The sequence below is a fragment of the Corvus kubaryi genome, unplaced genomic scaffold (assembly GCF_017639235.1).
Source record: "Corvus kubaryi isolate FWS band 111438036 unplaced genomic scaffold, C.kubaryi_AGA036_p1.0 37397, whole genome shotgun sequence".
Taxonomy (NCBI): Eukaryota; Metazoa; Chordata; class Aves; order Passeriformes; family Corvidae; genus Corvus; species Corvus kubaryi.
This window is the reverse complement of record NW_024581136.1, coordinates 16,267,882-16,286,770: the sequence shown is the minus strand read 5'-3', so window position 1 is coordinate 16,286,770 and position 18,889 is coordinate 16,267,882. Positions and strand designations below refer to the sequence as shown.

General features: G+C 36.7%; 1 protein-coding gene across 11 annotated transcripts in view; it reads left to right on the top strand.

Moving 5' to 3' along the window:
* Positions 1 to 18,889, top strand: part of NLGN1 (neuroligin 1) — a 430,790-nt gene that overhangs the window by 234,299 nt on the left and 177,602 nt on the right. For 10 of the 11 annotated variants that reach the window (XM_042042158.1, XM_042042156.1, XM_042042165.1 and 7 more), the window contains one exon: positions 2,527 to 2,679. The exons of the other annotated variant lie outside the window; for it this stretch is intronic. In XM_042042158.1, coding sequence (XP_041898092.1) covers positions 2,527 to 2,679 — 153 coding nt within the window. The remainder of the gene's footprint in view (positions 1 to 2,526; positions 2,680 to 18,889) is intronic. 11 annotated transcript variants of the gene reach the window in all.

The window sequence follows — 18,889 nt, the reverse complement described above, 5'->3', positions numbered from 1 at the left end:
AATATTCCTGGCTGTAGGCTGCAACTGATATGAAACCACTGACCAAAATGCAGTGATCTTTCTTCTTCCCATGAAGAGTTCCATAGCTTTTGTACAATCCATAGCCCAAAGTCCCACCAGCCTCAGCTGAATGCTGCATACCCTGACTGATGTCTCCAGCACTAGATTACTGCCCAAGACACACAGAGACATAATTTTTCTTTTGTAGGAGGGATTCCTCTTAAGACTGATGACTTTGGCAAAGTAGCATGAGGAAAATTCATTCTGCACATCATTTGCTTTGACATGGCACAGAGGCAGAGCTGAAAACTGGCCTTCCTTTATCTATATTATCTGTAATCTTTATAAGGATATTAGTAGTAGAAAATAACAGTACTGTAGAGACAGAAATTACTCAAAGAATAACTTCTTTATATATGAGATTTTATTCATGAATATGTGCTTCCTTTCTCAGATAAAGGACACCCGTTCTTTTCTAAATATCCCAGCATTATTTTCCAGATATACAGGCCAGTGCTACCAACATTTCATTGCTGTTCACGGTTGGTGCTCTGTAATTCTATGTAATTTTAATTAAAGAAGAATTCTGAGACAGTCTCCCCCTGTGTTACCATCAAGCATACAATTAACTGTGTACAATTTCTGCCGGGTACAGTCACACAGTGATTTCAGATTAATAATTTATTATTGCTTCCATATTTGTATCCAAAAAAAAAAAAAAGGCAGCATAGATTAAAAACAAAGCATCTACTGAAAACAGTACATGAATTTGGAAAGACTTTTTCCTCAGTGTGGATTTTAAACCTGAGAAGGACATAACTCCATCCTATGGACAATGAAGATAAATAATATCTGTAGCTTTACACTCTGAAAGTCGCATGTTGGAAAGCCCTCACTAAAAGCTCAATCAAGGAGAGCAATACAAGCAATTTCATGCACAACCTTTCATTGTCTTTTTGGTCCTCAATAAGTGATTGTTCTAGTACTTCCAATATTGAAGATCCAATTTCTGATCTTGACTGTTCTGGCATTTTCTTCAAATTAGAATCAATATCAAAATAATAGCAGCAGTTGGCTTTCTACAAACAGACACATTTGTGCGGATGTTTTTCAGCGAATCCCAAAAGCAGGGCTCTTACTGTAACTGCCCTCACTACTCCTTGCAGTGCTTCAGAAACAATTCTCACAGAGAGCTTGCTTGAAAGTTTCATAACTAAGATCCTTCCAAATCAAAGGAATAAACAATACATCTGAGGTTTCTTCAAACGCTGAAGGGAGCAATCAGGGAAGTCACTTGAATACTGTTATGATGACAAAAAAAGTGCCTTTGAATCGGAATATTCAGAACAGTTGCTCACTGGGAAATTTTCCTATGCTCTCTTGCTATTGTCTTTCTTGATTTTGAGGGACTATTATGGCATGTTATGATTTGGGTGGTGGAAGAGATGCAGGAACCCAGTAAATGAGATCAAAATGCAATTCAGTCAGATGTTACAGTTTAAATTTACAACTAAGCTGATTTATTTCCCGTCCAACAGAAAACCCCCAACTTTTAAAAACAAATCACTAACTGTTTTGAATTGGTACTCAGGAACAATTCTCCTCATGAGGAGCAGCACTGTTCATGTATTCAAAATTTTGTTCTGAGTAGATGCATTCATTTGCAAATAGGACTGTTTGGGGGTGGAGGGATACCTAAATCAAAACTCAAAACAGTGTGACAATATCTAATTTTGTTGTCGGAGAGAATGGCAGAGCATCTAACATTTTAAAACTGTTCCCTGCCTTTGATGTCACTTTTGAGAATCTTACAATTTTTTTGAATACAGGGAGGGCATTTATCAGTATTTTTCCAGGTAGTTATTTTTTCAAATATTCAGCCCTTTCCATGATTTAGGAAACTAAGAAGTACCCATGCATCTTAACCTTCAGGCTACCCAAGTTATCAATAGTCTTTATTCAAGGTCTAAGTGTTAAACAACTTTCAAGTACTTTTTGAGAACTCAAATTTCAGACCCATCCAAAGACAGCTGTTTGTACACCATTTTTACAAATCAGTGGACTGGAAGAAATCAACACTTTTATGTATGAGCAGAAATCTTGTTTATCTTAATATGTTGGATTTCCCTTAGCTAAGTGAACAGAAAGCTGCTCTGAGCTTTCAGAAGTGTTCTGCCAAAACGAGTTCACACTTATGTTAGTAGACATTATGTAGAAGACACCCAATTCAGCAGGATCAGAATCAGAGCAATGTCTCACTGCATTTGAGCAAATGTGTTACCATTTTCAATTCCTTCTTGCTTTGCATAGTGTTTCAAAAATAGTTTTAGTTATGAGCAAGCCACAAAGAAACACTTATGCCCACCTGCCCATTTCCTTATGTAAAAGATGTTGCTTGAGAAACACTTCGAGAAAAAAATAACCTCACTAAATTAAAAAAAAATATATATATATAAAATATTGCATATTGCATGTATCTTCTTTGGTGCTTTCTTGAGATAAAATGTGTCTTAATATTTTTTCCAGACATTCGGGACAGTGGGGGACCTAAGCCTGTGATGGTGTATATTCATGGAGGGTCCTACATGGAAGGCACTGGAAATTTATATGATGGCAGTGTCCTAGCAAGTTATGGGAATGTGATAGTCATCACAGTCAACTATCGCCTTGGGGTACTTGGTAAGAAGCTTTCAGCTTTCCACTAATCCCTGCTATCTGCAATGCAATTCATATTACATGTGAGAATGTACTTTAAAAAAAAAAAAAAAAAGGCAGAAGAGCAAACAAGTATTTTTAAATTTTCTTTGTCAAATATAAGGTTTGTATTCTGGGGATGAGATATAAAGACATGGCAGGTATTTTCTGGAAGAGCCTGCAGTCATGCTACATGAAACAGCTATTCCCATTGCTGAGCTGTCCAGACAGAAGAGTTTCTCTTTTCTTTTTTTTTTTTTTTGTTTTATTTCTATGAATAACACTAATGCTTTAATTCATGGACAGCTAAATGAATTTTTTTAAAATGTTAAGTCATAGAGGGTAGGGTTTCGTATTGGAATGAAAAAGACTAACTTTAGGGTACCATGCTTTTTTCATGCTTTGAAAAAGGATGTTTTGAAAACATCTTTTTACCTGTTTGTTTTGAGCTTCATTGTGGTTTTGAGAAGTGTCATGGGTGTCATTCAAATACCTCTAGTATTTCTTTTCTAGATAATGAATTACAGAATGAAAGAGTAACCTTTGATTGTTTCAAATACATTCAATAGGATGTGCTCGTGCTGTTGGTAGAGGTGTATGGTCTCCCTCTGGGACCTTTTATTTATGGAAAAAAAATTCCTCCCTTATTTGCTCAGTGTAGTCACATGCATGATAAAGTCCACCAGCTCTTGAGACAATGTGATTTTTGGGGGGTTTTTCTGCATTGACTGTAGGGTGGGTGTTTCTGCATATTTTACCAAAATATTGCATGCTAAGACTCCTGAGAGCAGGAGTTGGATCCTGGGATATTATGGACATCAGTACAGTAACTTCAGAAGACTTATATAGGTATAAGAATAGGTGTAAGAGTGTTCCCTGTAACATCTGAAGGGGTGTGACAGACCAAGTGTCATTCACAGCAGAGAGTTTGTTCTGAAGACCAGTCAACTTTATTTTCAAATATCACCTGCTCTGGTTTACTTTTGGGTTGTCGTTCTTTGTTTGTTGTTGCTCTGTTCTTGGTGTTTTGAATTCAGTTAGCACAGTCCCCAAAAGCCTTGGTTCTGCTTTGCTCATCTGGGTAATTTTCTTCCAACATTTTCATTTTTGTTAAAAATTTGACATACTAATTTCAGGGGGACGGAATGGATTTTGACTTTAGATTTTGAAACTTATTCTACCACAACTGTTTTACAAGGAATTGAATGACTTCCAGAAAGATCATAACTATTATTGTCTGGGCTTATTTCCTTGGTACAGGAAACTTCAGTCATGATGTACCACTTTAAGTATGGAAGCTCTGGTATTTTGTATGGTTTTCTTCCTCCTGTTTTCCAATTACATGATGACTTCAAGTCCTGGACACATATTAGTACAGCAGTTAATAAATAATCTGTTACCTGTGCCTCTAATCAACATTTCAATTTGACACCAGTGCCTGTCTTTGATGTCTCAAACAACATTTCTCTGTATTATATGCCAGTATAAAAGAAAGTATCTATTATCTGAAAGGGCTGTTTATTTTTGTATATTATTTAGTTTTATTCCTCAGTCATTAGTAATTGCAGTGTTTAAAAGGGCTAGTTGCTTGAAAGACGAAAATTAATACACTTTTGTTGATGATAATGGTTTTTCCACTTCTAAATTAACACTGATCCCTGAGGTAACCCACAGCTAACATCTCACTGAGCTTAGGAGGATTTAATTTTTGTTCATGCTTTTGTGATTCTTTGGGCTTTGTGGTCTTTACTGAGCCTCAAGGGTCAAAGAGCTAATTTTGTTTTAAGTGGGACCTATTACAGTAAAACCTCTAAAATTCACAGCAGAATCCAGTGATTGGTATGAATGCTTGATATTACTTTCAAACCAACTAAAATAACCCTATGTCAGGTTTGCAGGGTTTTCTTAGTAAAACCAATGCTGTTTATGTAGAACTCATACACATCTGTTGTATTTGGTGCAACGCCTATCGGTTGTGCATTAAACAAATAATGATGATGTATCATTAAATAGGTAGTGGAGAAACACAGCAGCAAAAAAAAAAAGAAAATCAGAAAAGAAAGTTCGAAAAGTTTAAGTTTTTCCTGCCTTTCTTTCTTTTCTGATCTACAGATACCATCAGGGTAGGACTTTGCACAATTGTAGTAGATATCAGCTTTTAAGTTTGATGTTTTGAAACCCTTGTTCCTCCTTGTTCCAGGAGGATGTTACCCTTTGCAGTCACATTGAGATATGGTTTTATGAAAACGTAGGTGGAAAATTCTCAACTTCCCTTACCTGATCATATCCCACGAGGTGAGAGGTCCAGCTCCACTGACTGGCGTCTGTGGGATGCTTGGATCTCACTTTGCCACTGTGTAAAATGCCTGGCTTTGCAGGCAGAAGGAATATTTAAAGAATTATTTATCATAGGAGAAGATGTAGGGATAAAATAAGGTCTGTCTTCTCCCTTTCATGTGACCTTTATTGGTCTGGTTTCTTGTATCAGTCTTTTGTGGATATATGTCTTTATTTAGGTGATCTCCGTGAATTATCTGCCATTGTTTCACCAAGATGTTGACTTTTCTTAAATGAATAACCTGATAAATCACTATCATTCAATAAATGTTTAGAGCTGCAATAGCAACATTTTTTTCCAGATCAGTCGTGATGGGACTGGGGATTTTGACATTAGGTTCCTCACAGTACTGCTGTTAAGTACACAGTAGACAGATTTTGATGCAGTTCAGATTATTTTTCTGTTTATTCCGAGTTGAAAGATCCTTCGTTTTATGGACTAATCTGCTCGAGGAGTTGCATTTTGTGGAGATGCAAGATTTACTTCTAAATAAATCATTAGAAAATGCTTAATAGTGAAATCCATTCGGTAAAGAGAAAACAACAACAAAAACTAAAGAAGGACGGAGCAAGTGCATTTAAATTACAAAAAAACCAAAACCAAACCAAAACCAAAAAAAGCACCAACAGAATAAACCAAACACACAATCCAGAAAAACCCCAAAGCCCTGGTGAGTTCCCTGGGCCAATTTTGTCTTTGAAACAAGTCTGAGAACGAAAGTCTGTTAGAAACTGTCCTTAGATAAAGATGATGGAAAAGAGAACTGTTTGCCCTGGGAAACTGGGGACTACTGAATAAGAAGCCATTTGAAACAGACTATTTATGTCTTCTTTAGATTCTTTTTCAATGCAAGTCTTGTGCAAGCAATTTCACCAAGAAGAAATACTGCAGAAGCAGTCTAATAGCCTTGAAGGACAGTGCAGATATATTTTTATGGCTTCTCTTTGGGAAAGGACAAATATGAAGTTTGGATTTTAAACTCAGCTGATTTGTGATGTCAAATGTTTACTCAAAATATATTCACTTGGTAAAAAGCAGGAGCATTTTATTTAATTTTCATTAAGAAAATGAAAAAGATTTATAAAAGGAGTCTATTCAATGTCCAGAAAAGATCATGATCGACAGATTTGCCAGTGCTGTTTTCTGTGATCTTTCTTATGAAAGGTTTATTTAGAGAAGGAGATTGCTTTTGGTCACCATTGGCTACTACTGCTTTTGATTTCAGTAGCAGAGAGAAAGAAGAGAGCTGGTTTATGCTAACTGGGAATTTGTTTCTTCATTTTATTAATTTATACTCTTTGCTCTTGATTATCTTTAATACACAGGACTTTAATAAAACTTTAATAGAAAATAACTCTATTTTTATTGAAGGTCACAAACTGAATTGGGAGAAGGAATAATGACTCAGAGGAAACTCTGTGTTGAGCACTGCTTTAAATTTCCAATTTTTACCTCTTGAAGAGGCAGTGGTTGTCCCTACAGAAACAGTAAATTGTTATTCCAAGGGATCTGGGTTAAAAGGTGTTAATAAATAAAAAGAAAAAATGGTCTGTATTTTGTATTTTCTGTTAGGCATTCTGAATAATGTCTGCATTAGGAAGGCAAACATTCTAAACTTTTAGATCAAAATTCATGTTACAATGGAAGCACACCCATGAGTGAGATTGTCTTCTTTATGCCTTCTTTAATTATATGAAATTTTCCCTTTAGAGGGAGGTATAGGAACTATTACTGTCATTAAGTCTTGCATTTACACTGTCACGCTCTAGTTTGAGAATGTTGACTGGGATTACCGAATAGAAAACACTTATCCAGGTGTTCCACCACTTCGAATTTTGGGGTTTTTTTTTGCCAGTTAGTACTTTTAATGTTACAAGTAAAGTCACTGCAGCAGACTGAAAGCTCTGCTAACATTATTCAGTACACTATTTCCCAAATAACTGCGCTGAAATCAATGGGGCTCTTCAGTGCAGGGCATCCCCTTGTGACAGAGCCTGGTTGCCTGTAATTTGAAGTGATGTGACGAGGAACGAGGGTAGTGGAAAGGCATTTGCTCCTCTTGCACAGAACTGCTTCTGAGAAGAGCTGTTCTTAGAAGTTTGTTGTGTTTTGCAGCCCAAAAGTCCCTTTTTCAGCAGTGTGTTGTGTGAGCCAGCTGTGCTGGGCTGCAGCATTCATGCCAAATATAACCCAGATTAGTGACAGAAAACAGAAAAAGTGAAAAATACCTTCACAAAAGCCTTTTCTTAACTTTTTTAGTTCCTGTTGGAACTTCATGGGTAATGTAGTGACAGAGGATGAGTCTTATTAGGCCATAAAATGTTTTGTTGCTGTGTGTCTGGGTACATGAGAAAAATACCTCTGGTTCGAACATGCATTTGCTGCTGTGCAGAATGATGCCAACCTGCAACCTCTTATTGGCCAAAGAGGTACATGGAATATAAGGACCCAGCCCTGTAGTAAGTGTTGGGCCACCTGTGCCATGCCCAGAATTTCTGCCCTCATCCATCCTGCTCTCAGCAAGGAGCTGCACATTCCCAACAGGCCAAAAAAAACAAAGCACAGCCTTTCCTTTATGATCAAGTTTATGTGCATCAGTGCCGTGGTAATTCCAGAATGCAGCCAGGTGAAACTTTTCACGGGATGAAGAATTATCAGCTGACCATTTGCAGGTCACAGAGATGAGAAAATATTGTAATGAAAGCTGCTTCAGAGCAACATGGAAGTACCTGCCTATTTCTGGAGTCTAATTCCATTGGGATTGACTAGAAGGTACTTTCTTGTTTTGTTTTAATACTTTTCTCTTTTCAAATAGAAGAACATACCATAATTTTTCCCATTGCTTTCAAATTAGATCTACTTCTTTCACTGTTAATCTGATTTCTCAAACCGATTTACCCTAATTTTGGTAATTATTTACTTTGTATTGTTTCCATAGTTTGGATGGGTTTTTATACTGCCTTGCTCATCTCTCTATTTTGACAGCATGGTAACACTACTGAAAATATTAAAAAGAAGAATGTCTGTAAAATATGATTCAAAATAATGTATAAAATTTAGATATAACCCTTTCAAAAATTGCTTCATATCAGATGAAAAAGCTTTGGTCAACTTCATAAAGATATTGTGATGAACTAGTGTTCTGTTCCACTTAAGTATTTTTGCAAATACAACCTATTATGTTCTTATTCTGCAACCTGGAGAGTTGTCTCTCCTGAAAAGAAGCCTTTTCACTTCAGTAAAAGTAAGCATCTCATGGCATAGTGGCCATTCAGTGAAAGTAACAGTGCAATAAGAAGGTTTATGTTAGTTAGATATCAAAGGAGATAAAAAATGTACAAAAGACTCTTTTTCCTACATTGCTTAGACTGTGGGGTTTTCTTTTATAGTTCACAATTTAATATCCAGTAAAAGTGGGAAAATGTTTGATCATTAGCTTTGGTGACAAGCACATCCATTATCTTTTTATGAAACCTTAAAGGTACTGTCAGGAGATGGAATTTTATTCCAGCTTTGCTGCACCTCTAAAGGGTCTCTGATGAGCCTTACTTCTATTTTCCATTTCCTAACGTGTTTGAGTAAAAGTGATAGATGAGCAGAAGATTATATATTATTGCCTAATTAAAAGTACATTACATTGAAAGTAAAGATGGAAAATTAATAGCAAAACACATCAAAATGTGCAGTCAAAAATCATTCAAAGTTTCTGAAATGGAAGAACATGCAGGGAATGTTAATCTATAAATACTTTTAGGGACCCCTGGCAGCTTCATAACAGTTTTCCTTTAGATATAAATGAAATTTTAATATTTTAGGATTACGCGGTAGAGAGGGTGTCCAGAAGGCCTGATCTGATCCCCCCTTAGCCTAGGGCATCACAGAGTCTTGGTTTGAAGGCCTCCAAATGAATTTGATTCTAGATAAATAGAAGGAGTTAAGATAGAAGGAGTGCTGCAGTTATCTATTCCCCCTGGTGCTGTACTTAACAAGGGCTGATTTACACAGAATTCTAAAAATGTATTAGACAATTCTTATTTAATACAGCAGGTAACCTCGGGGCAGCCCAGTTTGCAGGAGGCCCAAGCATGGCTCATCTAGATTTGCAGTGTCCTAATTTCATAGGTCCATTAATAGAATTAGCATTCAAATCTCAGACCTGCTGTAATTAATGATATTTTAGTGGTTTGTTTGGTTTTTTTTTTGAGTTGGTGCCAGCCAGAGGGAGGTGGGGTATGCAGAGAAAGGAAGATTGCCACACTTGAGTCTGTACCACCACAATGACAAAATGGGTGTGTGGTAAACAATGGGTTATTGACTAGAGATGTTTCAAGGGTCAACTGCAGAGCACAGCAGGCAAGATATTTATGAAATGGGAACCCTGAATAAACAGTGCACTCTTAAAATGAACCATTTCTTTTCTATTTGTGCTTTTTCTAGCACAGCCAATTGACATTATCCACCTGCTTGGATAGATGCATACACACACCCGCTTCTCTATTTTTTAGGGCACAAAGGCATCATTTTATTTGCCATTGAATAGGTTTCTATCTTGGTACAGGTACCTTTTAAATAACATGTTTATTCTGATGTTTTTCACTAGACTTCTTTTCTGGTAAACAGAAAAATAACAAGTAACACACTTTATTCATTTTGGCACAAGAGCAGTTTGTGTCACTTCTGTCAAGACATATTACTTTTTGGTAGGATAAATTTCCTTCATCAATATTTAATCATATAATAAAAGTATCCCAGTTTTTCTAAATAGCAGATTTATCTTTGAGTGCATAATAAACTTCAGCATGATAATATTTGCAAAATAGGAAAGAAAAAGCGCTCACTGAGGACAAGTTATAAATACCTTCCTGCCTCAAAAAAACCCCCCAAAATCTTTGACCTTATTGTCCTACGTGATGTTATTTGTAATTTTTATCATCTAGCTATGTGTAGCTACCTTCACTTTGCTGTAAGTAATATCTGACTGAATTATTTTTGCACCATCACTGATCTCCTTTCAAAACCTTTAATCTGCTGTATTTTTAATGTTTCAGCTGTACAATAGTACCTGTATTTTACACTATACACTATCCTAAGCCTTTGGTTGTCTTGTGATGGGAGACTTTGTTGGGAGCCACATTTGGCCCCATCCTTAGAAGCAAAGAGAATTTAGGCTGCTCTGTCTTTGCCAGAATGCCAAACTTCCCAGGAAAGGATCTGTCTGACTGTAAGCCAAGAGCTGGGGATAAATTGGGATTTTTATGCAATTTGTATCTCACTGCAGATCATTCTCACACAGAAATAATCCTCTGAGTTCCCAACATTCTGTTTTTCAACCCAAGCAGAAAGACATCAAGAAATACGCTGCAGCTCAGCATCTAAGTCAGGTCTGTGCCCAGCCTTGGTGGGTCGGGAACTCTGCATTCCTGAGTTTTATGCAGCTGTAATTCAAGCCCAGAAAAAAAGGTGAATGAAAATTCTTTCAACATTTATGATAGAAGTAGCAGGACAAGTAGGTAGAATATTTCTAAATTCCCAGTTCACGGCATTTAATTACATATATTGAAATAGTTTTCTGAAGCTTAAATTAAGCACTTCTGTGTACTGTGGGGCTTTGGAAGCAATAGATATTTTGACAGGGATTTCCATTGCAAATATTGCTCTCATTTTTCACACATTTCAATTGCATAAAATTCCTCATTTTATGGGTTTTTCGTGTGCATATTAGTTTACATATATGGGTACTAGCTCAAATATTATTCTGATCCTTCCTTGATGTAGTACCCCACGATATTTTTGAGTCAGATGAACAAGATCTGTATTTTAAGGTTGTAAAAGCACTTTTTAATGGTCAAAAAGAGTAATGTGAACAATAGATCTAGAGGAAAAAAACTCTCTTGGCAGCAGTACTGCAAGAGAGAGTCCTAAATTTTTTCTTCTATTTAATGTGTGATCCATGTGTAAATGGCTGCCTCAGCCAACCTAGAAAATGCTACAGTAAAAATGTTGCAATTTGCATTACCTTCTAATGGAGAATATATAGAAGACTGCATTGATTGATACACCGATTTCTTATATCCCAAGATGTACTGGCAAATAAATATTATTTTGGCAAAAACTGCATTTGAATACATTATTACATGAAAAACTGCTACATGAAGGTCTATGAAAGGCCAGAGGAAATTATGTATATTGGTTAATATCCTTTGTTGAGCAAAGTATGAAAACTGCCTTCCAGCAAATATAAATACTAGATACTTATGTATTTGCAAAAGTATTTTGAATATATCTTGTGTTTTACATGTTGCAAGCTAAAAATATTTTTGAGAAAAGAAAGATGACTTACGCACTTTAATTAAGAATTTGAAATCTATCCTCCATGTTTTAGGGTGGTTATTACTTCAGAAATAAATCTTACTGGCATTTTTCTTTGTTCTGCAGTAATTTTTCACTATTTTTTCAAGATCCTTATGAAATAGAATGAAAGAGAGTTGAGAAGTCTTTGTCTGGGTGACTCTGTACAGATCCAAGAATTCTACTCATTTTAAAAATCATTTTTGCTGTGGTTTTTTTTGTCGGTTCTTGGATGTTTGTTTTTATGAAATCTCCCTTATTCATTATAATTTGTTCATTTTCTCAAGGCTTTCCACCAGGATTTTGGTTGAGGGGTCTTAAATTTCCATAGGTATGCTGACAAATTTCTTTACTATTTATTTTATTATTGAAGAATGAAGTGTTCAGTACAGAAGCACAAAATATTAAAAGAAAGGAGGCAGAGAACCATATAACTCCATATAATTTCAAAAAGATAAGGCAAACATACCCCCAAGCTGTTTTGCTTACTTAGGTTCTAATATCCCATGAGTTTGCTAAGCAGTTATTTGTATCCTATTACTCATTCCAACAGGAAACACACAGGGTACTGAATTTCTTCCCAAAATGTTTGTTTCCATCCCTACTCTTCGGTATAATTTATTGCACATTAATTGATTTGCTTCAATGACTGGAATTTTCCTTTCAGCTCCAGGTAAATGCTGTGTCTCCACTGGAGGTGGGTTTGCATTTCATCTGTGAGGCTTTACTGAAGCAGTCACACAGGGGGGTGTCCTTCACCGAGCCCTGTGTGCTGAGGGGCCAAAGGCCATGAGCTTTCAGCTACCCATGAGCCATATTAATGACCCTGTAAAATGCACTCCTGAGCACCCTGGTGATAGAATCACTCACTTTATTATTACGTGCCTCTTGAAAAACGTTCTCTAAATATTTTCCTTTTGCCATTATACAGTCCTTAACTAGGATGGCTAAATTATGGTGGAGTGAAAGGGAAATGTTCACATTAAAAGGAATATTAACTTTCTTTCCACCATTTTTTTCTGATCATTTACGTCTCCTATGGGGAAAGACTGGGACAATTGGGTTTGTTCAGCCTAGAAAAGAAAAGGCTTCAGAGTGACCTAATTGTGGCCTCCCAGCACCTGAAGGAGCTACAAAACTGGAGAGAGACTTTTTACAAGGGCCTGGAATGAGAGAACAAGGGGCAATGGCTTCAAACAGAGAGTAGGTTTATATTAGATATCAGAAAATAATTCTCCCCTGTGAGGGTGGGGAGGCCCTGGCACAGGGTGCCCAGAGGAGCTGTGGTTGCCTCATGCCTGGAAGAGTCCAAGGCCAGACTGGAAAGGGCTTGGAGCAACCTGGGATAGTAGAAGGTGTCCCTGCCCATGGCAGGGGATGGAACTGGGTGATCTTTATGGTTCCTTCCAACCCAAACCATTCTATGGTTCTATTACTTAAAATTTTCTCTTTTGATACTTCATGGGCTTGCCCATCCTGTGTGTTCAAAGCTTAAAGTCCTTTTCATCACTGGGTTTCTCCTGTTGTTGTAACTGATAGCTCATTTGCTTGGATTTTGGTTATCATTAGGTTCTTGAATTACTATTAAAGATAACCTAAAGTGGAAATGTACTCACTATTTCATTTATTTTCTTTCTGATAACAAAGAAATCACTTGATAACTACCTTGCTAGCATAGAGCTTTTCTAATGTGGGTTCCCTCCAGCTGAATATGTGCTTTAAAAATGTTATTGATAAATACAAGATATTACCTGCATTTTCCAGCAATCACAAAATTCAACACCTATGGTAGTGCCTGAATTTCATCTTTGCAGTTTTTTCTAAGGTAGATGCTATAGAAGTAATGATCACAATTTCAAATTTAAGGTTCTATTTTTAAATGGATTTAAAACAATGCACACATTTCTTTTCCTCTACCCCTCATAAGCACATAATGTTGCTTTTTTATCCTTTGAAAGTTCTATATAGTTGTTGGCTGGTTTCTTTTTATAAATATTTCATAAGTAGTGTTTTGATCTCTGGTTCAAATTCAGTCATGGCAGCAGATGTTCTTGATAGGTTTCTTTTGCAAGTACCGTGTACAAACAAATTTACAAACAGGAGTATATTCAGTAGGTGTAGTGGAACTGATAATATTGAAAAAGTATTATGAAGAATAAATTCACAGTTTTAAGCTTCTTTTGTTTCCCTGAGACATAAAAAATATGAACAAAAACTATCATTGCTTGGCTATAGTGTATCAGAGATGCAGCTGAGAGTTAGAAAAAAGTCTGGATCATCTTAAAAATGTTGAAAAAAGCCCTTCTCTTGCAAACAATGTTGTCTTGCAACCAGATCCAGTTCCAGGCTATCACAGAGCAGCTCTTCTTGCAAGGTGGTGGCGAGCAGCTGTCATTAGGAATCATCAACTTTGCTAGAACCGGATCTATTTTTACCAGGACTAAGCACAAACAGGAAATATTAGGTGTTTGTATCAACAAGGTTTTGCATCTGTAGAACAGCCTGGTGCAGTGTCTCTGAAAGAGGTGCAGGTTTAGTTTCTGCTGCCTTGAGCACCAAAGAAAACCGGGTCCATGTGTTTGTTTCTCTCTCTCTTACTCCCATTCTTCTAAGCACCTCTGTGGCTCACTCCTGCAGTCTGCAGTGTTCCAGAATGACTCTGAACGAATTCTGGATATTGCATTCAGAGTATGTGAGTCTTGCTCTGCTTTTATATTGTTCCCTTACAATACTCCAACAAAATAATTTTGAAAAATGAGCCCAAGAGGGTTTATTTCCCATTAACAACTGAATGCTGGCATTTGGATGATGGAAATAGGTAAGTTCCTTTGTGTGACTGTACAGCTGAGAGCTTTTGTCATGAGATTGTGCTTTTCATTTACACGAGCTCTTATTCCTCTGCTGCTAAAACTTTTTTAGTCCTTTAAAAGCTTTTCCCATCACATTCTCTGTATCTTCTCAGTGTTTCCTCCCAGGAGATCTGTATGATTTAGGTAAAGATAATCGATCTCACTGAAAGAAACAAAATTACTTGTGACGATCAATGTGTGCTAACAGTTACTTGTTGTTAAAGTCATCCTGCAAAGTTGCAGAACACAGCAGAAACATATTCAGAACGTGGTTCTTCTCTCTGCCAAGCGAACAATATGCAAAAAGCCAAAGAAAATTAAAACAAACTTGTGACGAGTCTGGCTTTCACTAGCTTCAATGTGAGTTTATAGAGAATGAAGAAGATTTAACAAAACAAAATCAGACTCTTGGTGGCATCTAGCAAAAGGACAAGTGGCAGTGGGCACCAAGTATAGAGGAAAGTCCAGAAATAAAATCCTTGTTTATTCTGAGGGTGGTCAGATGCTGGATCAGGTTGCCCAGAGAGGCTGGGGAGTCTCCAGGGCACAGAGTTATCCAAACCCCACCTGGACACAGGCCTGAGTAACCTGTTGTAGTTGACCCTGGTCCAGCAGGGGAGATGGTGACCTGAAATCTCCAGAGGTCCCAGTTACCTCAAGGCTGTGATTCTGTGATCTTAAGGCAGAGCAGTGGGTCCTGAGTACTGTGAGAGGGCAGATTAATTATTCTCTAGACATCTACCTGTTCTTTTAACTCCTGCTTTTCTTTGTAAACCTTCTCTCTGCATAGTCTGGGCTCTCCTGAAAACGAATTAGCCCATTATAGTTGTCTTAGGCAACAAATACGCTTTTCTGCAAAGCACTACTACCTTTTTTTGACACCAGTAGATGTATCAGCTACTCACATGTGCTATGGTTTCAGCCTGTGGCTCATGGGCACAGAAGGGATTGCTCGTTCTGCCATTCCAGTGGAGTAAACTGGCTCTGTTTTGACAGCCTGGCAGTGAGAGATAATGATCTGTCTCCTGAAAATTTAACCAGGCTTATGTCCAGAGCAGAGATGCAGAACCATTTTCACACCTAAGCCTTTCCAGGTCTTTTGGTAAACCCTGCATTTACTGTAGCACTGCCCAAGAATTGAACAGGGGGGTGGAGGTGGGTGAGAATCAAATGGTCACAGGTTAGATCAAGTGAAGTCTTATGCTGTAGCTTTCTCAGCTGGAATTTGGGTTTTTGGGAATGGAGCTCCTGATTTTAAGGAATCCTAAAGACTGCCTGCAAGTTTTAAGATAGTGGAAGACTACTATTTCTCTCCCTTCTTTGCCTGTTTTTCGTCTTAGGAAAGGATCCAGTGTAAGCTGGGTGTTGAATTGTTCTAATTTGGTGACATTTACTTAGGTTCAGCCTCCAACACTGGCATCCTGGGGGTTTTTTTCTTTGTTTTTGTCATGCCAGAGTGTTTCCTCTGTGCTGTCACTCATCTCACTGTTCCTTTTCCAGACAATTTGGCAATTTCTGAGGACATATTTTTTCACATCTCTTGACACGTATTGAAAAATCACAAGTTGATAAAGACCAATTTCTTAACTAAAATCTGCCTGTGCTACAGATGAATACATCACTTAGGGTACATTAGTGAAATTCTAAAACCTTACTTTTTGGAAGCTGATCATACACTAAAAGCAGCAAAAAGGAAAAAAAAATTAAATTGCCAATTACAGCTAATAGCTTTCTGCAATTGACATGAATAAAGCAGATTGAAAGTACTTTTAAAAGCAGCTTCTCAGTAAATCCAAGTAGTGAAATGTTTTGAAATGAAGCAGTTGCAAAAAGGAGGTTAAATATCCTGTGCTTAACAACTTGCAGAACCTAGAGATCTGTTTTAGAGACATCTTTGGGGATTTCTCTGTAAGAATACAACTGATAAATGGGTGTGTTTTCCCTTGAGAGTGTTTACATATATCTTATATTATTTGCTGCATCTCCTTAAAAAAGAAATTTACAACCCAAAAATTTTAGTTTAAAAAGACAACAAAAAAATATAACTCAATGCTAGTGATAAATATTATTTCATTAAGTGTTTTCAATATTAGCAACCCTTTAACATCAATATTTCTAAGGTGAATCAAACAAGTTGAAGTACTTTTTCTGAAAGCTGAAAATGTATTTTGTATATTAAGTCACTCATTTTTCAGAAGGAATATTATAGTAGTTTTAAAGATGGAAGAGTTTCAAGAAGAGTAAAGAGCTTGTTATACTCTGATAAGTAAAGAAGTAAAGATGACTCACCAAAACAGGGCTTTCTGAACATTATATATATATATATATATATATTTCTCAGCACTGTGTAAAGCACAGATGAAAGGTTAAGAGAGTAATAAACAAAGCTGGAATGTGATGTTGATGGGTAAGCTGCACTTTGATCTTCAGACTATAAAACACTGCTACCTGGGTCAGAACTAACACTCAGCAGGACAAACAATCACTTGTTCGCTGCGCTATAAAGTTCACAATTCCTTTTTCTGTGCCATGCTAGCAAACATTCTGTGTCACTAAAGGCAGGAAAGGGAGAGTGTAGAAGTTTTAGCAATTTGTGTAATTTAAAGCAACTTTAAACATGTGCTAAAGTTTTCCTTAAAGTTCTCTGATCTTTAACAAATAACACTATAGGAATGGATTTGCAGCAAATACTGAGCAACTTTAAAGATCTTGAAAATACTAATAATATATGAAATTGCTTAAAACCAGGAATGAAATTGTAGGTTGTGTGATATCTTAAAAAAGAACTGCTGCTTTTATTTCAGTTAGACAAGATTGTATTTCCTACTGCACCAAACTGTTCTGCCTTATGATTCCACAGAAACATAGAATATCCTGAGTTGGAAGGGACCCACAAGGATCATCAAGCTCCAACTCCTGGTCCTGCTGAGGACAGTCCTATTTTCCATTTTTTTCTACTCACTCATTCCCTGAGAAAGACGTCTACTTCTTTTTAAGCTTCTTGGTTTCACTGGTATTTTTCAAGCATAATTTACTGTGCTCTCAGATCTGAAGCTGTGCCATTCCTGTCCCTGGAATTGTTCAAAAAGAGGTGGAACTGTGGCACTTGGGGATGTGGTTGAGTGGTGAACATGGCAGGGCTGGGTTTATGGTTGGACCTTATGACCCTGGAGGTTTTTTCCAACCTTAATGATTCTGTGATTTGCACATTGTTTCACATCAGCCTGAAGAAGAGGGCAGTCTGAGATAAAAGAAAGGCTATCTCAGGAGCATGACAGACAGAAAGAGTACAGGAGGAAGTCTAGACCCTTTAAAAAAACATGGGTTTGATATTTCCTTCCTTTTGGTGTGCCTGCTCTTTGTTGCTAAAATAGTTTTTGTGGGTTTATAACCATTATGATTTCTGTTGGTCCTGATTAACTATAAGTATGAGTAGTTCTGCTGATTGCAGTTAGGTTGCTTACATGGATAAAATTAACGTGGAATAGATTTTTATTGAGTCTGAGTCTTGGAGAACACAGTAAAGAAAATAGTGAAGGTTTACTCTTAAGGAAACTGGAAAAATAAATATTTTCCCCTTGGAGTCTCAGTGCAGGAAAAAGTGTGATTTCCACTTGACCAATATTTGGTTTACGTATCAATTTTAAAATAAATATTAGTAATTCTAAAGACACTTATTGCTCTTGATTATCCTAATAAAGCCATTTTAGCATTTTACTGGATCACAATAATAAAAATTGTCTGGTTTTAAATAAACATAACCCAACTATTGAAAACAACTTTTTTTCCCAGTGAAAACTACACCCATACTGACCTTTTAATGTACAAGATAGTCACACTATTATTACATACTGTGAATAGGGTTATCACAAATGTATAGATTGTGCTTAAAAGTGAGACCATATCTTTTAATTATGTCCTTGATTCTAGCAAATTTCAGGCAATAAAAAACTCATTAATTTTAACTGTGTTGGATCAAGCCCTGTATTTATAATGTGATGTAATTGTCCACTGCATTCCTGACATCTGGCAATAAAAGTCTGGATCATAAAGAAAGCACTAGATTATATTTATTGGAGCAGGATTAGCCATCAGGCAATGGTTAGTCAGGAACAAAAAGCTATTCAGAGAATTCTTTCATCAATGATTAGGAAATCAAGTCAGAATATATATTTATTTATATTTATTTAAAAGTGATATTGCTCCTGTCACAATGATATCAACATAAAGTAGATTCAAGCTGTTGTCTCTGACAGAAAAATTCCATTTCAGTCTGTTAGAGGTTGAAGGATATACATATTTATTCTTTTTTTTTTTCCTCTCCAGAGATTTCCACCACTGAAAATTTGGCTAGCAGGAAAGAATTGACATGCCATAAGTTTGAGCTGGCATTTTGTATCACAGTGCTGGGATATGCCTTTCTGGCTTGATTTGTCTGGTTAAAAAAAAAGATTTTTAGTGTCCTTTACAATTATTTCCCAGCAGAAGAGACAATACTGGAAATACCCAGAGTGCTAAAACTTCTCTGGATTACACAAATGCCACTGCATGCTATTTATCTGTTTGTTAATTATACCTGACTAATTAATTAATGGCTTTCTCTTTGATTCATTACAGAGAGATTGATGGGGCTTACAACTCCAAGACTTCCAATACTGTA